This window comes from Trematomus bernacchii, unplaced genomic scaffold, assembly GCF_902827165.1.
Source record: "Trematomus bernacchii unplaced genomic scaffold, fTreBer1.1, whole genome shotgun sequence".
Lineage (NCBI taxonomy): Eukaryota > Metazoa > Chordata > Actinopteri > Perciformes > Nototheniidae > Trematomus > Trematomus bernacchii.
The window spans coordinates 2,801,811-2,829,682 of record NW_022987792.1 but is presented as its reverse complement, the minus strand read 5'-3'; the positions used below and the strand labels follow the sequence as shown (position 1 = coordinate 2,829,682).

Here is a 27,872-nt window from a genome sequence, read left to right as displayed (position 1 = left end):
AATGTCTTTTGTGTTGTTCAAAGCATCCCAAAGTCAACGTTTCGGCTAGTTTTACAGAATATCCTGCTGCTGTATCAAAAAATGCATGATTTCTCCACTAATGTCTGTAACCTGAAGGAGTGGGATCATGTGCTTGTTATTGCGGGGTTATATATGAGGGCTTTATCAACCTGTTGCTTTGTGAAACATAACATTTTGATTAATATCAGGTGTGAATATAGGCCATTGCAAGATCCTGTGATGGACAACACCAGGACAGCAGACCAATTTTGTTCGGTGCAGTTGAACGAGTGGTTAATATAATTAAAAAAATTAAAAGATGTAACAACACTGTCTCAGGGAGGCTGTGGCGCAGTGAGTTAGTGCGGTGGTGTTCGGATCAGGGGAGCACAGGTTCAAACCCCACTGCAGTCAGCATGTCGTTGTGTCCCTGGGCAAGACACTTCACCACAAATTGCACCTGTGGGGATTGCCCACAGTATTGAGTATGTAAGTCGCTTTGGATAAAAGCGTCTAACAAGTAACATGTAATGTAATGTAATGTCTCCATCATGGATCATTTCTGTGGTGCACAGCGCCATCTAGTGTCTTTAAATGACACCAGAGACGGTTTAAAAAGGAGAGAGAAGCCGCACTGGTAGTCGTGTATCAGATTATGACCGATTCATTGCCCTTTGAGGGACTAAAATAGATAATGGACCTATCTTTCACAGCCACATATTTTTAGGGCATTTCTATACAAACATTTCGTTCAGACAAATGTCTTTGATTGTTCAGCCTCAGCAATCAGCATCAAACTATCGCGAGATCAGGCATCACAGAGCGTTAACATCAGTTAACCTGTGTCATTTTTGTTGACATGAAATCATCCTACGTTCTCTTAGGAACTAGATACTTAAATGTATAATGCTAATATGTTTGTTATCTGTTAAATACGTAATATTAGCAGAACAATATAAAATACATTTTCTTTACGCCATTCTTATTAAGCAGTCATGTTTGCAATGCGGCGTCTTCACTTAAAGAGCATCTTTGGTAAAACATGGGGCCTAAATATAGCTGTCCTAGAAGATCCCTGAAACACCGTAGATTGGTTTTATATCTAATATTCTACATCATCATGTATTTTACAAGCTTTCATTGAACTATATTTAAAAACACTAAACAAAAGGCAATATTGTTAATGGCTGCATTAAGCCACGATATGTTGCTGCGTTTTTCTTTAGTTGTCCTACAACTTGCCTGATTACAAACATCTGTCAGTTGCTCTTCTTGTTAGCCGTTAGCTCAACTGGTTCCCAGGCTGTCAGTTGCTAACAGCGACGACAAATTCTAATTCTATCCTTATCTGTGGCTCCATAAAACCGCCAGGATGTTTGAGGAGGCCAGTGAAGTGTTCGACAACATGTTTAAATCCTCTTTCCCCCTCACCTTTATCGTGTTTATCCCCGCGGTGCTGATCCTGGTGTCTCCGCTGCCGGCCGATGCGGCTCATGAGTTCACGGTTTACCGCATGCAGCAGTACGACCTGCAGGGTCAACCCTACGGTGAGGAGGCTGTTTATCTATTGTATCAATCGGGAATTAATGTAATCATTATAAGGTTAAGGTATCCAGTGACTACGTCGTTTCTCAGCTCACGTTAAGATGCCTATAGTAGCCTTTCAATGACGGCGTGCAGGCTAGCATTGGCTAACTAGCTGCTAATGTAGCTTAGCGTTGCTAGATGGTAATATCAAGCTAGCAATTATTTTTCTTTCCGAAGCTAGCGAATTTACTAGAAGCTATTCAGGGTTATGATACCAATTAACTTAATAATACTTACAATTAAACAGATCAATAGGTACATTAATTTAAAAGACACACGTAGGTATACACATAACATTAAAGAAAACACATTTAAATGTCTTTATACATTATTTATGTATATATATAATGTTTCCTTATATTTTTACTTGGACTCTTTTGATAAATAATCATTTTGTTTTTTAGTCAAATTGCATTCCAAGTAGTCATACCCAAATGTGAGAGACACAACTCTTACAGAATCGGTTGACCTCTCTTCACACCTGTTTAAACTATGATTAGTGGGATTTGTATATCGTAAGGTCTAAAGAGGACTATGTTTTATAACCAAAGATATAGTGATGGAACATTTTGTCAAGAATAAAATAAAGAATACCATTTATCTTTTCCAATACAATAAGGTTAAGAACTTCCATTAGGGATGACTATCTAACTGGTCACATTTTTAAAAAGTATGATAAGTTGTGCTGGCTGTTTCTGTGGCAAGTCTTTGATGAAGATTAATGAAAGCTTTCAGACTTAACACATATGTTAAGCCCCCAGCATTAGTCTGTAGAAAAAGTGGCCTTTGATTCAACATAGTTAAACAGCTTTTGTGCACTTTCAAAAGGCTCAACCACTGCCCTTTCTTGCTGACACAAAGACGGGAGTTATCTTATTAAAACTGATGTTTTCTGTCTCTCTTTCCCTCAGGTACCAGGAATGCCATCCTGAATACGGAGGCTCGTACTGTGGAAGCAGAAGTATTAAGTCGCCGCTGTGTAATCATGCGGCTTGTAGAATTTTCCTACGAAGAGTATCAGAAAGCGCTTCGACAGTCAGCAGGAGCTGTGGTCATCATCCTGCCCAAGAACATGTCTGCTATGCCGCAGGACATAGTTCAGGTGATAACAAGTTTTAATGCTACAAATCAAAGCCTTCTGCTCCCTTCACCCTCAACTGTTTCCACTTTAAATGTGTTTGCAAGTTAAAAGCTAAGTGCAGTACTCTGTGGATTAAATATTAAACGCTTCGCTATACCTCCAAAAGAGCTTTTGAAATGATGCATTTGGCAGTGGGAATATTTTAAAAAGAAAATGTGCAAAGGTGGTGTTGCAATATTTAAAACTGGGATAGGCAACTTTGGAGAAACAAGCAAAAAAAAGCTTGTTTTTCGGGAGACTTTCAACAAATATACCTAAAAATGTAATTATCTTCCATAGCTTTTAAGTGAACATTCTCTACAGATGTAGAGCACAAGAAGAATACATATTTAAAGAGATACACATTTTGTTTTCAGTATTTATTCATGGTACAAGTCATGAGTAGCAATGCTTTCTTAAAGGTCCCATGTCATGGCCATTTCTATTTATCATAATTCCATTGTTGAGGTCTACTAAAATACATTTATATTGTGCAATTTTCCAAAATCACATTGGTTTCTCATACAGCATCTCTGTATAGTATGTGTATTCACTCTCTGTCCTACACGGCTTGTTGGAGCTCCTGCCCCCCCACCTCCCTGTGAGCTCAGTGGCCGTCTGCGAGACAGCGAGACACAGCGAAACCCAGCCTGAAACACACACACACCCGCAGCCTGGCTGGGAGTTTGTGTGTGTGCTCAGGCTGAGTTCCGCGGTGTCTCGCTGTCTCGCCGACCCCACACCAGTGAGCCAGCTCACACTGTCCCGCTCCTCGCAGCAGCGAGCCTCGCAACTGTGTGTGTGTGAGGAAGTCTTCGGATTGGTCCAAACGTAACGGCTCCGAGGACGTTACGTTACGTCACTATACCCGAAATACGTCACTATACCCAAGAAGTAAACAATGGAAAAAGAGAAATCTCCAACGAGGCGTTCTGGAGCAGCATAGACAGGTCTTTTCTGTGTTAGAGTTTTACTCGCTACAGGGTGTACTTTGAGGGTTTGTGACTCTGCAGACCGTTTACATGCAGAAAAAGCTACATAACACACAAGGGGACGGGTAATAACCAGAAAAGCATGACATGGGACCTTTAATCTCAGTCAAACACTAGCTTATCATTTGGGTTGAATTTATTTAGACTAGTGCCTTGCTCAAGGGCATACCAACCGAAAAAGAATGGCAATACATAATTGGTTCAATATCAAGCTATTTAATACTTTGAAGCTTTTACCCTCAACTTTTTGAGCTTAATATGACTTAAAAACAGAGAAAATGTTAATCAAGGCTATTCCACCCTTTCACAGAGATTGAAATATATCAGTATATATACATATATAATATCTCACTTAGGAAACACTGTGACTACTTCTTTGAGTAGGATTGTAAGTCTTTCTGAGATGCTTGTTGGGATTTAATTAGTTACTTATTTAGTTAGTGGACGTAGTATAGTCGAGACAAAAAGTTACTTAGATAGATAGATAGTACTTTATTGATCCCAAAGTACTATCTATCTATCTATTATTAAACTTGCAGGGTTTAATAAATAAATCAGATTTTCCCTCTTGTTATTGAATCCATCAGCATATCACGCTACCAGATGCCACTGAGTGTCTTCTCTTAAACGCGCTGTCCCTCCTCTGTTTGTCCCCTGCAGCAGTTCATGGAGCTGGAGCCGGAGATGTTGGCCACAGAGACCGTCGTCCCCGTGTACTTTGCCATGGAGGACGACGAGCTGCTGTCCATCTACACCCAGACCCTGACCTCCTCCTCCTCTCAGGGCTCCCTATCGGCCGCCGAAGGTACAAAATCACTCCCTTTACACCGGACCTGCTGAAGGGCTTAGATTGTTTGCATTTGTTAGAAAGATATCACTCGTCACCGGCTTGAGCTTCAATATCAGGATGTATTTATTATCCTCTCCAGAATGGAAGTAGTCATCACATCCAGAGCATCAACTAGTTCCTGAACAGTGTCCTTCACATGCTGATATCCAAGAGAGGGAGTTACACAGTCACAAGATGGAGGAATAGAAAGCAGTATTCAATGTTTACTTCAGATTAGCTCCACGTCAGAAATGATCATGCTTGTCATATGTCTCTCTCCATAGAGGCTGAATCATCATGTTAATCACATAGCTATCATGTGCCTAAAACAGTCCTGATGCTCTTCTAGGTAATCATACATCCTGTCATGAACACAGCTACAGTTGGGATACCTTTGTTATCATGTGTACTCTGATATTGGAAGAGGACGTTCAGTATTTTCCCAACAGCATTATATACAGTTTTGATCATTTCTAAATATGTTTTCTGTTGATTCCTGCAGTGCTGCTGCACACGGCCACAGCTAACGGCTTCCAGATGGTGACCAGCGGAGCTCAGAGTAAAGCCATCAGCGACTGGGCCATCACCAGCTTAGAGGTGAGAGACTATATCGTATTCATTGGAAAACTGTGCCTGAATCGGCTGGTTAAAATGTTTTTTAAATGATACTGGTTGTGACGTAAAACATGTGATACCTATGTCTGCTACAATCATGCCTTTTTTAAGTTGATGGTTAATTGCAATTCCTGTTTCTATTTTGATTTATTTTCTCGCACATAGAAGTTCAGTTGTTTGGCTTTGAAACTACACATTCAATTATGTTGTTAATCTAAATGGCTGATCATTAAAAAGGTGCAATTAAAGGTGTGTCAAATAATCTCTAGAACTTTCTGCAAAAATGATTCACCTCTTGCTTCCTGTAGTTTGTGCAATTCACAGATAGCAGTATTGTGTTCTTATATTTTAATTATTTAGACTTTAAGATAATAATTTAACTAAGATACACCTTCATAAATCAGGTGTCATAATAAAGGTGAAACAAAGTACATAAAAGACTTAACGCTGGGATAATAATAATAAGACTAAACATGTCAGTCACAGTATGAATTCAAATAACAAGATACAGTAAGACACTGAGTCGCTGTATTTACAGAGTGAAGATTATTATGAATGACTGAATACATGTATATACATGTCTGTGTTGTTGAAAGTATCAGTGAAGTCTTTACCCTCAGTATTTGGGTTTCTGCGAGACGTTTTTTTGGAACCTAAAATGTAAAAAGATGGAAAGTCCGAGCAGTTTTCCTCACACAGAAATAAGCCCCCATGCAGACGGTGGTTTAGTGGTTAGAGCTGTTGACTGGAAGCAGGAAGGACCTCGGTTTACCTCGTCTGGGTCCTTCCTGTGAGAGGTGTGCTCTGTAGAGTTTATTCTGGTTTCCTCTCACGGTCTGCAGGCCTGACGCTCAAATGTATAATATACGTTTTCTTCTATGACGAGATCATTATCAATTACAAAGCATCCAGAACACTCATATTTGTTAATAGATATGGTGAGGCTTCAGTATTAAATTACATGCCTGTATTTTATTATAGAAAAAGGTGTTTTTTTAGTTCAATGAATGCTCTTATAAAGCCTAATAAAGGTTCTGTCTTCATGCCAAAGCTTTGGGAAATGAACTAAAGGCTTCTTTGACTTTAATGCTGTACAATGCATTAGAAACAAAGTGAGGCGATGTCTCCACCTGTACATCATGTTAATTGGGGTATTGATAACTTCATTTGATACCACTGAAGGGCAGGGTTCCCGCGGGGTCTTAAAAAGTCTTACATTTGATAATCTGAATTTTAGGCCTTAAAAATGATTTAGAAGGTCTTAAAAATGATGGGATTTGAAAGGTACTTCTGTGTTGCGATCGTGTCTAAATGTGTTTTGGGGGAAATGTCCGTGCTGCAAAGTAACCTGTACGGCAAGAGCCTTTCTGTTCCCCCCCAACAATCTGTATTGAAATAAATCAACATGGAACCAGTAATCACTAACTTTGTTTCCCCCGGCCCCTTATCGGAGAACACCCAGCTAGTAACCTAGCAACCAACCAAGCTTCAGCTAGCGGCAGTCAGAAACCTTGGTATCTTCGAATCTACTTACAAATAAATATGGGGAAGTGTAAGTTCAACTGTATTTGGTTGGAAAACATCGAATTTAGTGCTTGGTTGAAACCAGTGGAGGGGAACGTGTTTGAAGCCCGCTGCACCTTTTGCAAAAAAAAATAGCGTTTGTTTTGCTAATGCAGCGTTAGCTAGTGCAGCAGCTCCCGCAACAACATCGGGGGACCTCCGGGCGACGTTGACGTCTACAAGCGGAGGTGCTGTGGATGCTAAATACCGTAGCTAAACACCAATCATACAACAACATGAAGACAGCAGAGCTCTGACTATAGCTCTTGACACCCACACACACCCACACACACCCACACACACCCACACACACCCACACACACACACACACACCCACACATACACACACCCACACATACACACACCCACACATACACACACCCACACATACACACACACACCCACACACCCACACATACACACACCCACACATACACACACCCACACATACACACACCCACACACACCCACACACACCCACACATACCCACACATACACACACCCACACATACACAGAGACACACAGACACTTTTTGTCTAACACGCTAACACAGTTCTGTGTACTGTTATGTTCAGTCATCGTTCTTATGTTGAACGTGAATACATTTACTTTGTAAGTAATTATGGGACGTATTTCTTCTTTCATAGCAATTTTCCTTCATACTTTCTTGCCGTGAAATAGGTCTTAAATTCTATTCAAAGTGGTCTTAAATTTGAGTTGGTGAAACCTGCATGAACCCTGGAAGGGGCTTTACAGTACATAGGACATCCTCTGTTGTACTCCCTTTTAAGAATGAGTGCAACACAAAGCAAGAGTGACGTGTTAAGTCAGGACTTTCTAACTTGATCTGAGGATTACTCTGACTCCGCTCTGTTCCCTTTGTTCCTCTGAGTCTCGTGCTTCAGATAATCTGTTTCTGTTTTAGTCTCTCCTCTAACGTCTCTGCTTTTATTCCTCAGGGTCGTCTGGCTGGAGTCGGAGGAGAAGATCTTCCCACTATCGTCGTGGTCGCTCACTACGACTCGTTCGGTGTCGCTCCGGTATGTTCACCGCTCCTTTTGTCCTACAATTAAACCCCAGATCTTAAAAAAAACTACAGGGAATGACCGTTACATATATGATATGTGTGTAATGTGTATTTGTAAAGCGCTTTGAGCATCTGGAAAAGCGCTATAATAAATGTAAGGTATTATTATGAAAGTAATGTGTGTGTTTTCTTGTTCAGTGGCTTTCGTACGGAGCCGACTCAAACGGCAGCGGGGTGTCGATGTTACTCGAACTCGCTCGGCTCTTCTCAAAACTTTACACCTACAAGAGGACACACGCTGGGTGAGCAATAACACCACTCAATCTAACACATAGAGATTTGTTTCTGGATCATTTTGTACCCATCATCCTCAAAAATAAGATCTTGTGTGTATTTTTAGTTTCATAAAAGAGCTCATTTCTGATGTTTCCTGCACACCACAGACACCTCTACGCTGCGCACTCACTTGTTCCTGATGAAATGGTGGAGGTGTTATTGATTGCTGACCTCAGTGGTTCATCAGAACAAAAGTCTATCATATTTGTTATGGGCAGTGTCCTGCTCCAAATGCTTTATTGATCACTGTCTTTGCTCTCTGCTGGCAGTAAGAATTAACGTCTAAATGTAGTTAATGTACCAAACTGTATCTGAGAGGGAGGGCTTCCTACAGACAGTGGTCAGTGAGTGGCCTCTCAAAATGATCTGTGAACTGTAGGTAAATACTTGATCTGTCCTTCATTTTAAAGTGGCAGTACTTCATATTTCAGTCCCGGTGACACCTTATCAAGTGTTGATGACAGACACCAGGATACGAACACAGAAAAACACACTTGTTATAATCAAATAAGTCTCTGTTGTACATCAATGCAAACATTACAAAGTTTTGCACATTTGTCATCTTCAGCTCTTTGATATCATTTTTAATATTGAAAACATATATACAAATAGGCAAGAACTAAAACACTAATGCCCGGCAAACATATACAGCAAACTCGTAATTAACAACATAATGATGTCGTTTATTTCAAAAATACTATAGGATTGATCAGGTCCTACCCCCTTTTCATGTTTCATCAATAAACGTATTGTTAAACAAAATGGTTAAAGCGTTTTGCCTCAATTTTCACAATACACATCCCGACTAAAATAAATATGAATATTGAAATTAAAACAGGAACACAGGTTATTGTGTGGACATCTGACCGATCCTTTACTCTGCAAGTCACCATTATCTATCTATCTATCTATCTATCTATCTATCTATCTATCTATCTATCTATCTATCTATCTATCTATCTATCTATCTATCTATCTATCTCTCTATCTCTCTATCTCTCTATCTCTCTACCTATCATTTGCGATAGCTACAGTAGTGACTTAACAAACATTTTATTTAGGTTGGAATCAGTGAGATTCTGACCTTTTTTATATTATATATTGTGATTTTATTTCCAACAGATTTCTATTCTCCGATGTTGCCTCTAGCTTGTTTCTTTGCATCCTCTCATGTGTATTTCACGTGTTGTGTTCAGGTACAATCTGCTGTTCTTTGTATCCGGTGGAGGGAAGTTTAACTACCAGGGCACCAAACGCTGGCTGGAAGATAATCTGGATCACACAGGTACTGCTCAGCTCAAACTATGATTACAGAAAGAAATCAAACATATACTTTTTCATGCAGCTGGATTTTTATTGTTTTTTTGTGCTATGGATATGTCATGCATTTTTAAAAGAATACTCAAAATCTGAATTAAATTCAATAATAATAATAATACATTTTATTTTTAGGCGCCTTTCATGACACCCAAGGACACCGTACAATTTGTTAAAAAATAAATAAATAAAACGCTAATAGGCAACAAAACATGATAAAAACACAAACAGGAAATCATGGAGGAGACAGTCAAGTGGACACAAATGAAACATATAATAGGGAGCACTACAGTGAGTAGGCAGATTTGAACAGGTGGGTTTTTAATTGGGATTTGAATATGGTGATTGTGTCTGACTGTCGGATGTGCGGGGGGAGGGAGTTCCAGAGTCTGGGAGCAGTGCAGCTAAAAGCCCGAGCACCCATGGTGACGAGGCGTGGGGTGGGGACGGTTAGCAGACCAGCAGAGGAGGAGCGGAGGGAGCGAGACGGGGTGTACTCCTGAAGAAGGTCAGCCAGATAGGGGGGGGGGGCAGGTTATGTAGGGCTTTGTAAGTGAGCAGTAGGTTTTTGAAGTTGATGCGTGATTGAACGGGGAGCCAGTGGAGTTGGATGAGGATGGGGGTGATGTGTTCTGAGGCCTTGGTGCCGGTGATGATCCGGGCTGCAGAGTTCTTCCCCAAACCAAGCTTAAAAGATAAATAGAGAAATAAATATACACTACAAAGACTTATATTTTAAGGCTTTTTGAAGATAACACTTTATAGTAGTTGTAGAATAGAAGTCCTAGTTGTTTCTCTACTTTAATATTTGGATGTATCTCATTGGTTATTTTCTTCTTGTTCTCATACCCCCCTCTCTTCCTCCCCAGACTCCAGCTTGCTGCAGGACAATGTGGCCTTCGTGCTGTGTTTAGACACTCTGGGGAACGGAGACACTATGCACCTCCACGTGTCCAAACCTCCCAAAGAGGGGTCTCCTCAGTTCACCCTGCTCAAGGAGCTGGAGCTGGTGAGAAGATCCACGCTTTATATCATATTATATTATATTATAACATAACTCTAAACTTTACATATTTCGGAACATTGTAACATCACTATGAAACACTCGCGCTGCTATCGGCTAGCGCTCCAACACATTGTACGTGATGGGCTAAGGGGCGGGACATCTCTAAGCGGTTGACCAATCACAACAGAGCCGGCCAGCTAACCAATCAGAGCAGACTGGGCTCTGGTTTCAGACAGAGGGTGAAAAGAGGTGCTGCAACACAGGCAGTATGAGAAAAATAAAGAGCTTTTTGAACATTAAAGCACAGAGACACGTCACAGGAGAGACACTACATACTGATATACACCTGAACATCAGCAGGAGAGGACTCTTTAAAGTAGAGACACTACATACTGATATACACCTGAACATCAGCAGGAGAGGACTCTTTAAAGTAGAGACACTACATACTGATATACACCTGAACATCAGCAGGAGAGGACTCTTTAAAGTAGAGACACTACATGCTGATATACACCTGAACATCAGCAGGAGAGGACTCTTTAAAGTAGAGACACTACATACTGATATACACCTGAACATCAGCAAGAGAGGACTCTTTAAAGTAGAGACACTACATACTGATATACACCTGAACATCAGCAGGAGAGGACTCTTTAAAGTAGAGACACTACATACTGATATACACCTGAACATCAGCAGGAGAGGACTCTTTAAAGTAGAGACACTACATACTGATATACACCTGAACATCAGCAGGAGAGGACTCTTTAAAGTAGAGACACTACATACGGATATACACCTGAACATCAGCAGGAGAGGACTCTTTAAAGTAGAGACACTACATACTGATATACACCTGAACATCAGCAGGAGAGGACTCTTTAAAGTAGAGACACTACATGCTGATATACACCTGAACATCAGCAGGAGAGGACTCTTTAAAGTAGAGACACTACATACTGATATACACCTGAACATCAGCAGGAGAGGACTCTTTAAAGTAGAGACACTACATACTGATATACACCTGAACATCAGCAGGAGAGGACTCTTTAAAGTAGAGACACTACATACTGATATACACCTGAACATCAGCAGGAGAGGACTCTTTAAAGTAGAGACACTACATACTGATATACACCTGAACATCAGCAGGAGAGGACTCTTTAAAGTATAGACACTACATACTGATATACACCTGAACATCAGCAGGAGAGGACTCTTTAAAGTAGAGACACTACATACTGATATACACCTGAACATCAGCAGGAGAGGACTCTTTAAAGTAGAGACACTACATACTGATATACACCTGAACATCAGCAGGAGAGGACTCTTTAAAGTAGAGACACTACATACTGATATACACCTGAACATCAGCAGGAGAGGACTCTTTAAAGTAGAGACACTACATACTGATATACACCTGAACATCAGCAGGAGAGGACTCTTTAAAGTAGAGACACTACATACTGATATACACCTGAACATCAGCAGAGAGGACTCTTTAAAGTAGAGACACTGCAGGACTCTTATATAATATTAATCATCTGATATGTACAGAGGTGTAACTGTTAGTTGATTACAAGTTAGACATGATGTGTCAAATCAGTTTTTTCTGACCTATTTTTTCAGTTTTAAAATAATTTGTTGTATACCTTTCTTTAAAAAACCCAGACTATTTATTAACTATATCCTTTAATGTTTGATTTTTCCCTCTCATGTCCTCCCAGGTGTCAGAGAGCCAGTTCCCGGACGTGAAGTTCTCGATGGTCCATAAGAAGATCAACCTGGCGGACGACATGCTGGCCTGGGAGCACGAGCGCTTCGGGATCCGCCGCCTGCCGGCCTTCACGCTGTCGCACCTGGCCTCCCACCGCCTGGCGCAGAGAGCCAGCATCATGGACGCCCGGTCAGTGTCCCCCTCCTCTCGCCACGGAGCGGGAGAGCCCCCTGCTGGGTGGGTGCACGTCTCTCTATCCCCCCAAAACAAAAGAGTAGAGTTTAGCTAACGTAGAGACGTTCATTGTACCTCTACCACTGTTAAATGTTCCGTCATGAGAGGGCCGACAAGCCGTGTTTAACTGAGTAACCTTAAACCAGTGTTTCTCAAACTTTTTCATACCAAGGACCACTTAACCAATAAAAAAACACTCGCGGACCACCTAACACTGTCCTGACGTCAGGACGGTGGCGCTACGGATATTGGGCCAACTCCACCAATCAGGAGGAGACAGCCACGGACATTGCCGTTCGAAAGCGCTGGAGACGCTGTAGTACATATGCCAGGCCTGTAGGTGGTGCTGTTCTCACTGAATCTGCCCTTGCAAAAACAGAGCTAACATTTTCAAATTGAGCGAAATGAGGCATGGCTAAAATGCATGATCTGTTTGGTATTTTGAAAAACAAAAAGTATAAATATGCCTTATATAGGTATGGTCCTACACTATATTATTAAAATATAGCATGATAGGTCCACTTTAAATGAATGTATTTATTTCAAATGTGACATTTTACCAATCTACTCACAGACCACTAGGGGGCGCTCACGGACCACACTTTGAGAAGCATTGCCTTAAACCCATTCTTTACAAGCAGTTTGGCTCCTACACCAATATATAATAATACATTGGAGAAAAGTAATAGTTTTTCTGCTCAACGATTTATTTAAGGGTTAAAATAACAGCCGTGTTTTCCTGGGCAGGACTCGATGATGTAACGTTTCCAAGTTTGAGCCACGGGTGTTTTTAAATTAAGAGCTTTCTGAACTCTTTTCTCTCCTCTTTCATCTAATACCTCTCCTTCATCCTACATCTCTGTTTGTTAGAAACCTTTCTGAGTTTCTGTGTTTAATTTCACGCTCTACCGATCAGCTGATTTGACATTTCCTCGTCTTGTGTCTCAGCCTCTCTGTGTCGAGGTGTAATTGGTTCCTCCTCTCCTCTGTGTGTCTCCTCCTCTCCTCTGACTCTCCTCCTCTCTCCTCCTCTCCTCTGACTCTCCTCCTCTCTCTTCCTCTCCTCTGACTCTCTCCTCCTCTCCTCTGACTCTCTCCTCCTCTCCTCTGACTCTCTCCTCGTCTCCTCCTCCGACTCTCTCCTCGTCTCCTCTGACTCTCCTCGTCTCCTCCTCCTCTCTCCTCTGACTCTCTCCTCTCCTCCTCCTCTCCTCCTCCTCCTCCTCCTCCTCTCTCCTCCTCTCCTCTGACTCTCTCCTCCTCTCCTCTGACTCTCTCCTCGTCTCCTCTGACTCTCTCCTCCTCTCCTCTGACTCTCTCCTCGTCTCCTCTGACTCTCTCCTCCTCTCCTCCTCCTCTCTCCTCCTCTCCTCTGACTCTCTCCTCCTCTCCTCTGACTCTCTCCTCTCTGCTCCTCTCCTCTGACTCTCTCCTCCTCTCCTCTGACTCTCTGCTGCTCTCTCTGTGTCTCCAGACCTCACGTAGATGTTCAGAAGCTCAGCAGAAACACAAAGCTGGTAGCAGAGGCGCTCGCCAGAGTCATATACAACCTCACTGAAAAGGTAAAGAAAGAAACGGATGGAAACGTTTATTTACTGCTTTCTGCCTGTGTTGTGACGTGTTGTTGTTGTTTACTCTGCTGCACAGGGCGCTCCTGGAGACCTGCAGATCTTCACTGAACAGATGGTAAGTCTCTAAACTGGGAGGTGTGTGTGTGTGTGTGTGTGTGTGTGTGTGTGTGTGTGTGTGTGTGTGTGTGTGTGTGTGTGTGTGTGTGTGTGTGTGTGTGTGTGTGTGTGTGTGTGTGTGTGTGTGTGTGTGTGTGTGTGTGTGTGTGTGTGGTGTGTGTGTGTGTGTGTGTGTGTGTGTGTGTGTGTGTGTTGTGTGGTGTGTGTGTGTGTGTGTGTGTGTGTGTGTGTGTGTGTGTGTGTGTGTGTGTGTGTGTGTGTGTGTGTGTGTGTGTGTGTGTGTGTGTGTGTGTGTGTGTGACACTGTGTGTTTCCTCCATTGTGTGTGTGGTTGTAACACAGTGTGTGTGTTTCCTCCATTGTGTGTGTGGTTGTAACACAGTGTGTGTGTTTCCTCCATTGTGTGTGTGGTTGTAACACAGTGTGTGTGTTTCCTCCATTGTGTGTGTGGTTGTAACACTGTGTGTTTCCTCCATTGTGTGTGTGGTTGTAACACTGTGTGTTTCCTCCATTGTGTGTGTGGTTGTAACACAGTGTGTGTGTTTCCTCCATTGTAACAGTGTGTGTGTCAGCAGTGCGTTTCCTCCGTTGTAACACAGTGTGTGTGTCAGCAGGTGCAGGACGAGCAGCTCTCGGCGGTCGTTGATTGGCTGACGGCTCAGCCCAGAGCCGCCCAGCTGGTGGACAAAGACAGCAGCGTGGTGTCGACTCTGGAGTATCACATGGGACACTACCTGAAGGACGTGAAGAGGCACTACGTCAGAGCAGACAAGAGGTACACCAGACCAAGCCCCCAGGGAGTGCGCCGGACTCTGTGCCCAACATTCGTAGTGTCCAAACGGCGGTACTGCAACTCCCGTATCAGTCCGTGACGTCACCCGGCCCAAAACAACTTTCCCCATTGACTAACATGGGGAGAGAGAGACGTCGTGAACTATCTTATAGCCCTTATTAGAATCATTCGGTCCTTAAAGTTGTAAAATGCACTAAAAGCTGAATCTAGATTTATTTTCTGTCTCCATTCATTCTACTGAGCCGAGAGTGGGAGCTCCGGGGGCGGGGCTTAAGGGGCGCATGCTCTGTGAGCGCACATACGGGTTCTTCTGCTCTGACAGCAAGGCATGATGGGTAATCTGTGACGTTTCGCTCTCTCAAAAGTTGGGCCATTTTGACTTCATGCGCCAATGAGCAGCTCTCATAGGAAAGAACGAGACCCCGCCTCCCACGCTGTATCCAGTTCTTATTACACATCCATGCACCAGACAGACAACAGGGACACGAAGCCCTGACACACTTCCTGTTCCCCCGTCTGGGAGTCGGGGTCTTTGAGTGACGCTTTCCTCTCTGTCGTCCTCAGGGATCCAGAGTTTGTTTTCTACGATCAGCTGAAGCAGACGATGAACGCATACAGGTAACAAGCTCCTCCTCCTCTTCATCCTCCTCCTCCTCTTCCTCCTCCTCCTCTCTCATGTTTTATTTAAGTTCTTCCTCAGAGCTTTACTCCTCCCAGCTGTGTGTGAATCCTCATCTGCATCATTTTGGAACAAGGTTAAATGTGATGTGTTGTCTCATCGTGTGGTCCTGAGAGCCCAGGATAGAATCAAGAGAGGAATCGCATACATTTCCCACGCACAGTGCTGAGGGTTTACTTTAAATTGAATGACCTAGTACACACGTGTCAAACTCAAGGCCCGGGGGCCAAATCAGGCCCTTGGTGGATTTAATTTCGGCCCGCAGGATAATTTCTAATTACTATTAGATCTGGCCCACCGGTATATTGCACGCACACCTTCACTCCATCCTGAGGGTCTCCTCAGCTCAGAGCCTGACCCCAAACATTGATGAACTTGCACCCAAGATGAGATGCCAAGTATCTGGCTTGAACTAGCATCACAGAGCAGCACACTGAGTTTAATGGATGTTTCCTTCTGCACTTTTTCTCTCACGACAACAGGGCATGTTTGGTTTGTTCTTTGAGGGAAATAGTTTTGTTGAAGCTGTTGTTGGCCTGTGGAGAAATGTGATCATAAGAAATGACTCTGGAAAAGCTGCAGATAGAGACATAAGAAATGAATGCAACTGATTATTTAATGTTTAATGTTGTTTTTATAGGCAATCATTTAAGCTTTGTTAGTTCCAGGTTTAATATGTGCAATAAGTTCATTTCAATAAGTTCTGCAATAAACATTGAACCAGTCCGGCCCTCGACTAGTACCCATTTTTTTATTTTGGCCCACTGTGTATTTGAGTTTGACCCCTCTGATCTAGATGATGTTTTTTTTTAATGTTTATCCTTTAATAATCCCCTCATTCCTCTCCTCCTCTCAGAGTGAAGCCGGCCATCTTCGACCTGCTGCTGGCCGTCTGCATCTCAGGCTATTTAGGAGTGATGTACCTCGCCATCCAGGTACAAGTTACTATTTTCTGTAACCTCTTGTCAGACACGTTACGTTACATATCTGTGTTATTCAGAGAGGGCAAAAGTACACACATCCTTTACTCAAGTAGAAGTACAGATACTCATGTTTAAAAATACTCTGGTAGAAGTACTGACTAAAGGTTTGAGTAAAGGTTGCTTAGAGATTCGGGGTGTTACTCAATGTCGAGTACGCTTGCTTGGTAGCACATGTCTTCCGAGTCACTTGCTTCAGAAGCGAGTCAAGAATACTTCCTGGCATTCGGAAAACGAAAGAGTGGAACAGGCTAGCAAGTGTGCAGGTGTGTGTCATATGATAGGCCCCGCCTTACATCTTCCGCCACAGATTTGGGGAAATTGGTCCGTGCGCAAAGCATTGTGGGGATTTTAAGACCGCGGAGTCTACTCATGTGCAGCCTCGATATTTCTCCAAACGGAGTACGCCGGGCTCGGTAGATTTCCAAGTATGCTGGAGATTGGAACAGTCCTTTGGCGGCACTCGATGACGTAGTATGCTTGAAATAGTGGCTCTGGAGCAGCTTTACTCGACATTGAGAAACACCCTCTGTGTAAAAAGCTTAGTAGGAATACTTTTATAATAATAATGAATAAGGGCAAAATAATGAATAACTTCTGCATTTAAATTGACTTATTTGGTACTTCCTCATGTCTGATAAGGTAAGCACACAATGTACAACTTTATTTTGTATTACAGCTGATTTTTATTCCTTATTTCATTCCATTGCAAAGTAAATACTGTTATATTTTCCTATGTGTGACCCGCTCTATCGAAATCAGTCGAAGTCGCAACGGCTCATTTCAAAATAAACGTGGATTTGCGTAAAAAAATAGTTTTTCGGGGTTCGGGTGTTTTGTTTGATTTTATATAAACAAAGTCTTGGCTTTCAGAATATGAAACTTTTATTACGATAAATACATGTTTGAAGCTTGTAAAGGGAAGAAGACATCTCTCACTCGCACCTTGCTGTTCCGCAGAGCAGCCCCCCCTCCCTCCCGCTTACATTATGAATGTAAGGCGTATAGTAATCATAGATAACACGGCAGGGTCCGTTACAGTTTGTTTTCATCTGATTTCAATTAAACAAAGTCTTGGCTTTCCGAATATTAAACTTGTTTCGGCAAATTCAGATGATAAATACAACTTTGAAGCTTCAGCATAATTACAAGCGGAGAACGGAGTAACTTGACGTCACAGCAGGCGTAACAACAGCCGGTGTTTCTCGTGAGGGTTTTCCCCGGGAAACAAACACAATACACACAAACGCAAAAATACACTAACACACGTATACACACACACACACACACATACACTCACATACTCGCAAGCTTCCCCCAGACCAGTAATCCAAACGAAAATATCTTCCCTCTGTAGTATTTTGATCATTTGCTAATAACCAATCAGATCGATGGATTCCAGAGAAGAGGAAACTTTGAAGGCCTTTTTCTCAAAGTGATGACTCGGTGACAGTCATTATATAATGTGACATATTTTGCTTAATATTTGGAGTACAACAACAATCCTGATATCATTAGAAAGCTAGGAATCTCCTCTTTCCAACAGTGTATACAACTCAAAATGTGTCTTCGGGTCAATGCGACTGATTTCGATGGAGCAGGTCACATATATGTTTAATTATTTTAAATATCTTTCTAGTTCTCTACCTGTGTTTTTAATTCTTGTTTTTGTGCACCACGACACCAAGTCCAACGTGTAAACCCACCTGGTGATAAACCTGATTCTGATTGATTCTATAAATATATATTCTCTCCTATCTCTCTCTCTATCTATCTCTCTAGGGAGATATTATTTCCTCTCTCTCTGTGAGAGATATCTATATATCTATTATAGATATATAGATCTCTAGCTATTAGAGAGCTGGAGATCTCGGGATAGGGGGGAGAATTGATTCTGATAGGCGGGAGAGATTCGCTTGTCTCTATATATAGTGATGATAATCTCTGCTCATATAGGTATAAATCTGTCTATCATCCTCTCTCTCTCTCTCTCTCTCTCTCTCTCTCTCTCTCTTCTCTCGCTCTCTCTCTCTCTCTCTCTCTCTCTCTCTCTTTCTCTCTCTCTCTCTCTCTCTCTCTCTCTCCTCCAGAACTTCGGGCTCCTGTACAGCGTCGCCCGCAGAGTCACGCAGCCCAAAGTGAAATCCCACTAAAGTACAAGTTCCACATCTCTCTCTCCATCTTCTTCAAATCCAAGAACTTGTGTGAAAGCTGGGCCGAGCCGAGACGAACCGACGGTTTTCAAAACCCAGCAGAATATTTTTCGTTTCCTTCATCCATAAACTATGATGTCAGATTGAACCGCTGCCAATTCCTCCATTTCGTCTCTCCGGACCGGAACAATCAGGAATCATTTCTCTCACACACACGCACTCAGAAATATTTCCAGTGAGAGATGTAGACAGGATTCAGTTTGAAGTCGCTCTGCAGAAACTGAACGCTGAGTTTAACCCAGAAAATAATTAAGGACAGATTCACATTGTTTAAATCTGCTTAAATACGATACTCACACTCCCATAAAGACATTTAAACAGTTATCAGTCGGTGTCATTATTATTATTTATTTTCATACTGACTGTGTTTAAGTCACATTGTAGAGAGGAAACAACTTTTCTACGTGCAGCGGTAGATTATATTCGAGTCTTTTTGGGTCGTAATTCTCAGTTTTTTCATAATAAAGACTTAAAATTAACTCATTTTAGTTTCTGGTGAATTTAGAAAAGTCATTTTGCATACAAAGGACTGGATTATGTTTCCCATTTCTTTAGGGCTGCAATCTTACACATTTAACTAACATTAACGAACGTTTAGACTTAGAAAAAGTTAGAAAAACTGGATACAAATTCACATTAAATTCCAGGATGATGTCTTCAAACTACCTTTTTTTGTCCGACTCGGAAACAAATGACTAAAATATAATTTCTAATATATAAAACATTTAATAAGGCATAGAAAATACTTCAAATGTTTGGCGTTTGTACAAAAGAAAAGTATACAGCGATGATGAAAGCTTAAAAATGCCATATATGGGCTTGTGAGTATTGTGTTGAGGAAAATCTGAGTTTGTCCTTTTTGAAGTGAAAATGAGACAAAAATCAACGACTTGTCAAAACAAAATGTGAAGTAGTGATTAGATGATCCTGATTAAATTGCCTTTGTAGTGAAATAATGAAAAGCAACATTCGATTGCCAAATAATTACTGTTTGCATTAACCCCCCCCCTTTAATAATATCTAACGTTAGGGACGTTTTTCCACTTTTTGTGCCCCGATTTTCCTGTAATGTTTGTTTCTGTGACTTGATTTTTTTACTGCTCAAGTCTTTTTTTTAATGAATAAAACAAGTCATGCTGGGAAACGCTGAGTCATGTTAAAGCTGGTGTTAGAATACAATCAGAGCGACGTGTAAAGACGCGATAACGCCGCCTCTTTACCCCTTTTTTATCTGAGAGAAACACCTTATGAGTTTGTGACTTTAGCGATAATCTGATCTGAGATTTTTTAAGCCGTGTTAAGATTTTGTCGCTGCAGTATTTATGTTAAAATTGGAAGAAATGGTGACAGATATTGGTCCTATCAAAACGAGTGTGTGTAGAATGAGTACTGCAGTGACTCCCGATGTTTCTCTACCTTGTTGTGGGTGATTTTTTTTGTTTTTTGTATTTTCCACCGCGTGACCCTTTTTTTACCGACTCGAGGGAAATGCTGCGTGCTTGGTACATATGAATTTTTAATTTATTGAAGCAGTTATTTTTTCATTTGTGCACTGAACCCTTCTCCGCTCACACTTGATCTCTGCAATGAAAAGTTGTGATTAAAATAAAAGAAATGTATAAAAAAAACACACACAAAGCTGCTTTTCTTTCGTTTACTGACATGTTTTATTTTATGGGAGAAAATGAAATGATAACATTGGCTGAATGGTATTAAAATTGCATTACAAAAGAGCATGTTTTTATCAATTCAGATTTAAAAAGTGGTCAGATTTCCTTAAAACAAACAAAGAAAGTGTAATTTGTTTATCATACAGTGAATAGTGATCCACTTAAACCCACTTGTATTTACTGATTCTTCCCACAAAGTCACACAAATCCCCCCCAAATTCTCCCCTTCCCTTTTTCTAATCTTCCTATTGAACAATAAAAATAATACTAATAAATTACAGTGCAATTTATAAGAAATACCTGCAGGGCGTTTTCTGCCCGTCGTTCTCTAAGCGCTTCGTCTCGTCAGCTCCCACAAACGCCCGACAAATTATTTTAGGTGGACGTTTGGCACAAATAAAACACTCGCAGGGACAATGTGTCAAAGGCGACATTCAGACAGACAACTCGTACAGACGTCATATCTACCAAGAAACATCGAAAAAAGTCAAAATCACTCTTTGTTGTCACTTCCTGATCTTAAAATAAGAAACAATTGGTAAAATGTCACTTTTTTTTTGGTCTAATTTGCTTTTATAACATGTCATCTTTCAGACTAGTGGAATGAAAACAACCAGATTTCAAATTAAGGTGTTTATTTCACTTTTAATTTGACTCAAAACTTGTGTTCATTTTGCACTAAAGTTCTTCATGAAATGAGGAATTCTCCCTTAATGTGTAGAAACAGGGTTTAAACATCAAATATCCCACAAGTTGTCGGTCTGAACTGAGCTTCACATGCAATATTAAGAACATTTAAATAAGAATAATCCAATTAAATACAGAAAGATAAATAAATGATCAATTTAAAAGAAAATGTTCCTTTTATTTTTGATTTTCCTGCAGGCCTTGTTGCCAGAAATGACATTTCTTAACTTAAATCATGATTTGTTCCTAACAAACACTTTAGGTTCCTAACGGTACGGACGTTTCTGGCTGAAAATCCTGAAAATAAATCGTCTTTTGTGGTGCGTAGGGGTGGGGGACGTGTATGAAATTCATTTTTTTAAATCATACTGACATGTAAAGTTAAAGAACATTAAATTAACTGTCATCCAACGCACATCTGGTAGTTGCTGCAGATGTATTTGGAGTAATCTATCAAAGTAAAAATCATTATTTAAGGTTTTAAGATGCAAAATAAACACATTTTAAACCGTCTGATGGTGGTGCGTTTGTGTCCCCTTAAGACTGTAGGAATGTTTTTATTTTGTAAATACCAGACTTCAGGGATGAGACACACCTAATCCACATGTTGGGTGTTTGTGGGTTTACTGCAAACTTCACTTCCTGTCACGAAAAAGAACAAGAAACCCCGAATGTGTTTCAGTCTCACTTCCTGTCTGACACTACACATGTTGGGTAAGAACCGTGTTTTCTACAGTACAGCTGAGCCAGATCACAACTGGAATACTAACAGTGCTCTCAGAGGGAATAAAACAGCAGCAATTCAAAAAACAAAACAAATGACTACAGAAATAAAATATAAAATTAGTTGTAACCCCGCCCCTCACCATGATGTTTCGGGGGGGGGGGGGGGGTTGTAAATGTGGAAGACAGACAGAAAGCATCTGCGGCTCCAGCAGCACAAGCCCGCCGTTCATCCAACAACAAGCTGGAATTTGATCGAGAGGAAGTGTAGAAAATATCCCTTTCAAAATATAACGGGTGCAGCAGCAGCAGCGTGCACTCACACAGAAGAATTACAGAGAACAGTCTGATTTATGGGACACAATCATCCCATCATTTGTGTCTGAAATATATATTAAAATGTGTGTTTTTAAATGCCAAATTGAGGCTCATCACACACCTGTTTTCATGTATTAGTCAGTAGGGCTGGATAATATAAATCACTATATCATGATAAGAGACTAGATATTTAATATATTTAATAGTTTCATTAGTTTTTACAGATGACTTTAAAAATCTTCCCATATGTGGATTTTTAGGACAAAATTATCCTTATTTGTGCCTGATATATATTTTTTAAATATGCATTATTAAATAACATATTGAGGATAATCACACACTGTTATATCACACATATATTACCTTAGATTTGAGATATTGTAATTGTTGTATCTCTGGTTTTAAATGCTGCATTACAGGAGATATTGCATTGTGCTGTTGAGTGATATTGATGAAAAAAACATTAAAGTAAACCAGTAGGGGGTCTTTCACTGTATAATTGAATAGTTTAAAAACTAAAAAAGTACAGATAAAGGAGTTCTTTTAAACCAAAAAGGTCCAAAGCCTTTTTTTTCAGAAATGTATTTTCTCAGATTAAACCCCTTCGAGATAAATCCCCTCGTTTCCAAACGTGTCCCAAACACACTTTTATAGTAACTGCCTCTTCCAATCAAGTCCTTAATTCCACATATGGTATAATTTGACTAGTTTCATATCGTCCAGCCCTATCTATAGTTCTTCGTGTCGAGTGGTCGCTGCTGCTTCAAAGAAAGATCACTGTTCAGTTTTTTAGACATTAATAAAGATATGATTACATAGCGAGAGGGTTTTTTTTCTTCATTGTTTGTGAGATAATATTTCTCAAAAATCATTCGATGTCATGCATTCCTGAATAATGTGTGCATACATAATGTTTATTTATTCTTTTATATCATACTGATCTTTATCTTTACACAAGTTTTTTTGGCTATTCTTCCAATTTTTCTGTAAATAGCCGCCCGCCATAAATTAAATCCGTTTTGTTTCAAACAAATCTAAACGATGCGGATAAGTCCCCGTCAATCAATTCTAGCTCTTTGCCGTCATTAAACCAGCAAGCGGCTTGTTTGCCTTCATGTCAGTGCAGACGCTCTGCCACACACACACACACACACGTAGGAACAATACAAATAAAACAATAAAAAGCTTTTCCCGTACTTTAAATACTTCCAAAGCCGGTTGATCGTCAGCAAAAAGAGATAAGAGGAACTGAGAGGTGAAATGTTGTGAAAGAGTTTATCAGCTACATCCATCCTGAAACACCTAACACACACACACACACACACACACACACACACACACACACACACACACACACACACACACACACACACACACTCTCTAATGTGGCGTTTTAATTCAGAGTAATGGACGCCACCGCTGACTTGTGCGATGATATGAAAATCAATACGTGTGGTTTCATCACTGCTGCAGATGTGAAATATGGAGGTGAGAAAAAACGTGATATTTCTCGTTTGAATTTGGATTTTTTTTTTAGCCTTTTCTCTTCACGTAAGAGAAGATGGACGGAGGATTAATTATTCCACTCACGGCAAACACAGCCCTAAAAGAATCTCGAGTATTTTCCGTTTTTTTTTTAAATAAACTTTTCCCACTTCTGACGCTCGTGATGTTTCAACATTTCTACTGAATCTATCAAATGTAAAAGTTAGCAACAATAGGACAAAAAGTCAGCTGGAATAACATTCACAGTGCTCTAATAAAAACAAACGACAGCGATGAAATGAAATGTTCCTAAACAAATAAAAAGAGTAGAAACTCCTCGCAGCCTGATCTCACTTCCTGTCTGCAGTGCAGCGAGCCGCCTGGTGGGGGCGCTGTTATAGATGCTTCTCTTTGGTGACCCCGTTCTGCACGTGCTTCCTGTGGGACACAAACAAGAAAACACATTGAATGACTTTTAATTCAATCTAAGTCTGTCTAAGGGTGGGTTTTACCATAACCTTTAAACCTGAATACAACCTGAGATTGTTTATTTGTATGTTTCTTAAATATCTTGTATTTAAATACACTATAGCACTATATCTTAATGCTTTGAATGATTTTTGTAAAGGACTTTGAATAGAGTGGCGAAGTCCCTCCCCTTCCGGTGGACCTCCATGGGACCTTATTTCGGAAAAATTATGTATTGAAGTCAATGGAGAGAGAAAGATTATCTTTCGATTCCGTTTGAATTGTGCCACGAATTACACATATGATGTTTGTCAATTTAAAAGATAATTTTGCAAGTCAAAAAAAAAAAAATGTGTCGTAAAACTGTGAAGTAACACTTTTGTTTGTGTGAAACGCTCAATGAACTACTTCTCTGGTCAACAACACACGTCACCAAGATGGCCGTCACTACTGTCTTGTCAACAAAACGATTGACTATCCTCACTATCACCACAATGAAACACGTCCTGAAGAAAGTCATGCAAAGCTGCCTGCCTGCCTTCCTTTGATTCTCTCTGAACTGCCTGGTCGTTTTAATGTTTAATGTCAACCATTTGTGCAGATAGCATGAAGTAGAGAAGATCGCCGATGCTAACGTTAGCGTTAGCATTTCTCCCCCGGGCTTAAATGGTGTATTATAGAATGATCACACCGGTGACAGTACTATTCAAAGGGTTCACGAAATATGACTACTACTCTTACTGTTTAACATTTTGGGTTACTTAATGTTACTTCATGTTAAGGCTAATAAAAATGACAAGGCTGTAATGCTAACTAACGTGCTAGCTAGGTAGCTAACTTGATCAAGCCACTCCTGGTCCTTTCATCAGACGGGAAGCAAAAGAACGAGCAAGACCCATTGCTGGTATAATAACAACCTGGTACTAAGCACACAGGCATCTTGTTAAAGTTATCTTATCTTAGCCAGCGCCATATAGATAGATTATATCTATATTGCGCTGATCTTAGGTATCTGAATGGTGGAGGAAAACAATTGTGACATCACTTACGCGACTCTGGGATTTGTAGTCTTTCTAGTTACGTATTTTTCATAGTCTTATATTTCAACAGTTTTACGACAAACTGTGACTTTTTTTGACATGGAAATTATTTTTTAAATTGACAAACATCAGATGTGTAATTCGTGGCACAATTCAAACAGGATCGAAAGATAATCTTTCTCTCGCCATTGACTTCAATGCATAACTTTTTGTGATATCTATTAGCTTTTCCCTCTATACCCCTGCAGTGTATTGCTGAATGTGTGTCAGGGAGTATAAGCTATGCTTAGCATCTGTTAGCAACTCTCTATCTATTCTATTAGCAGGTGTTATTATCTATTAGCAGGTGTTATTATGTTAGCACTAGTTAGCAGCTCTCAGCATGGGTTATTATCTGTTAGCATGTGTTATTATCTGTTAGCAGCTCTTAGCATGGGTTATTATCTGTTAGCAGGTGTTAGCAGCTCTTAGCATCTGTTATTATCTGTTAGCAGGTGTTAGCATCTGTCAGCACTAGTTAGCAGCCCTTAGCATCTGTTATTATCTGTTAGCAGCTCTTAGCATGGGTTATTATCTGTTAGCAGCTCTTAGCATGGGTTATTATCTGTTAGCAGGTGTTAGCATCTGTCAGCACTAGTTAGCAGCTCTTAGCATCTGTTATTATCTGTTAGCAGCTCTTAGCATCTGTTAGAATCTATTAGCAGGTGTTATTATCTGTTAGCACTAGTTAGCGGCTCTTAGCATGTGTTATTATCTGTTAGCAGCTCTTAGCATGGGTTATTATCTGATAGCAGCTCTTAGCATGGGTTATTATCTGTTAGCAGCTCTTAGCATGGGTTATTATGTGTTAGCAGGTGTTAGCATCTGTCAGCACTAGTTAGCAGCTCTTAGCATCTGTTAGAATCTATTAGCAGGTGTTATTATCTGTTAGCACTAGTTAGCGGCTCTTAGCATGGGTTATTATCTGTTAGCAGCTCTTAGCATGGGTTATTATCTGATAGCAGCTCTTAGCATGTGTTATTATCTGTTAGCAGGTGTTCAGGGAGTATCAGCAGGTGAAGGCCGGAAGATAAGGAGCTCCACACCTCACATGTTCAGCTCTTTGATCTCTACCTGAGGAGGATTACACTATCAGAGAGCAGCAGATATCTCTGAGCCAGGAGGAGGCTCCACTCTCTGTTCCTCTACTCTTACACTCAGGGGAACGCTGAACAACCACTGAAATTAAATATAAACTATACAGTATCTATTGAACAACAAGAGACAGAACTGCTCTGTGTAACCCTGACTCATTACTTATCATGGTCTCAACAAATGGAAGGGGAGAGACAGACTTCCAGAGATCCACCTGTGCTTTGTTGAATTTAGATTTGAAGGGAAAGGTTTGTATCTGTGTTTTTCTGTGTGAATCCGTATATATGAGGCAGAGTGTCAGAGATATTGATCAGTTGAGGGACAGCTGAGGTCAGGTGAGGCGTCTCCTCAGATAAACAGAAGAATCCATCAGTTCAGATACACAGCTAACAGATTACATTCAGTCCAGCTAGCATGCTCCTGTCTAAAGCTCACTGTTGCAAAAGGCTCAACACTGATGTCAACATATGAGAGAGCTGTACCATCACTATGGTTTCTTTTGAACAAACAATTCGCAAATCTCCATATTTGTAATAAGCCCGTCAGATCAGAGTATTATTAGTGTTGTTTACCCCGTCGGATCAGAGTATTATTAGTGTTGTTTACCCCGTCGGATCAGAGTATTATTAGTGTTGTTTACCCCGTCGGATCAGAGTATTATTAGTGTTGTTTACCCCGTCGGATCAGAGTATTATTAGTGTTGTTTACCCCGTCGGATCAGAGTATTATTAGTGTTGTTTACCCCGTCGGATCAGAGTATTATTATTGTTGTTTACCCCGTCGGATCAGAGTATTATTAGTGTTGTTTACCCCGTCGGATCAGAGTATTATTATTGTTCTTTACCCCGTCGGATCAGAATATTATTAGTGTTGTTTACCCCATCAGATCAGAGTATTATTAGTGTTGTTTACCCCGTCGGATCAGAGTATTATTAGTGTTGTTTACCCCGTCGGATCAGAGTATTATTAGTGTTGTTTACCCCGTCGGATCAGAGTATTATTAGTGTTGTTAACCCCGTCAGATCAGAGTATTATTAGTGTTGTTTACCCCGTCAGATCAGAGTATTATTAGTGTTGTTTACCCCGTCGGATCAGAGTATTATTATTGTTGTTTACCCCGGTGCAGCGTTGTGATGTCCAGCATCATCCTGCTTGTTGTTCTTTTCTCTGAGCACCGCGCGGCCGCCCTCCTCCTCCTCGTACTCTCTGACGTCGTTCACCTCCTTCACCTTCAGCACCTTCACCACGAACACCACAATGAACTGCACACACGCAGATGTCACACAGAGGTCACACAGAGGTCAGTGTTGTTGCAGAAGTTTAGACAACACAAACATCAGGCGTCCTTCACAAACCAAAGCACTGGTGCAGTTTTCATTCACTTACAATAATATCTTTCTACGATTTCTAATATTTTTCAATAATTGTTTTTACTAGTTAACCAAGGAATATGGTCTTTTAAAAGTTACATATGAGTCTACATATGTCTAGACCTATGGGATAAATTAGAAAATAAATAAACACTATACCAACACACACATGCCTATTTTTGCTTTTCTGACTAATCTATGTGTGTGCAAATGACCCTTCAGCTTCATGCTTTTTATAGTAAATGAACTAGTGTGTGTGTGCAGATGACC

General features: G+C 40.7%; 2 protein-coding genes across 3 annotated transcripts in view; one reads left to right on the top strand and one right to left on the bottom strand.

Moving 5' to 3' along the window:
• Positions 1-1,273: 1,273 nt before the first annotated feature.
• ncln (nicalin) lies at positions 1,274-19,031 on the top strand. Of its 2 annotated transcripts, none has more exons than XM_034149768.1 (15): positions 1,274-1,547; positions 2,499-2,689; positions 4,360-4,504; positions 5,031-5,125; positions 7,668-7,748; positions 7,934-8,037; positions 9,268-9,356; positions 10,258-10,397; positions 12,131-12,309; positions 13,829-13,916; positions 14,002-14,040; positions 14,657-14,817; positions 15,400-15,453; positions 16,371-16,449; positions 18,585-19,031. In XM_034149768.1, exons 1-15 carry the CDS (start codon positions 1,373-1,375, stop codon positions 18,645-18,647), a joined length of 1,683 nt encoding a protein of 560 aa, XP_034005659.1. In that variant the 5' UTR covers positions 1,274-1,372; the 3' UTR covers positions 18,648-19,031. The 2 variants fall into 2 exon arrangements, with proteins under 2 accessions (XP_034005659.1, XP_034005658.1); XM_034149767.1 differs by having other exon boundaries at positions 12,131-12,357.
• A 1,324-nt stretch (positions 19,032-20,355) lies between these two features.
• Positions 20,356-27,872, bottom strand: part of cers1 (ceramide synthase 1) — a 54,733-nt gene continuing 47,216 nt past the window's right edge. Inside the window, exons 6-7 of the mRNA XM_034149777.1 lie at positions 27,349-27,494; positions 20,356-24,028 (exon numbers count right to left, since the gene is read on the bottom strand). Of these exons, the coding sequence (XP_034005668.1) occupies positions 23,986-24,028; positions 27,349-27,494 (189 nt within the window). The 3' untranslated portion in view covers positions 20,356-23,985. The remainder of the gene's footprint in view (positions 24,029-27,348; positions 27,495-27,872) is intronic.

Coding starts and splice junctions, on each gene's coding strand:
- ncln (XM_034149767.1), top strand. CDS start 1,373: ATGTTTGAGGAGGCCAGTGAAGTGTTCGACAACATGTTTAAATCCTCT. Junction 14,041..14,656: donor AGATCTTCACTGAACAGATG/GTAAGTCTCTAA, acceptor GTGTGTCAGCAG/GTGCAGGACGAGCAGCTCTC. Junction 15,454..16,370: donor CAGACGATGAACGCATACAG/GTAACAAGCTCC, acceptor TCCTCCTCTCAG/AGTGAAGCCGGCCATCTTCG.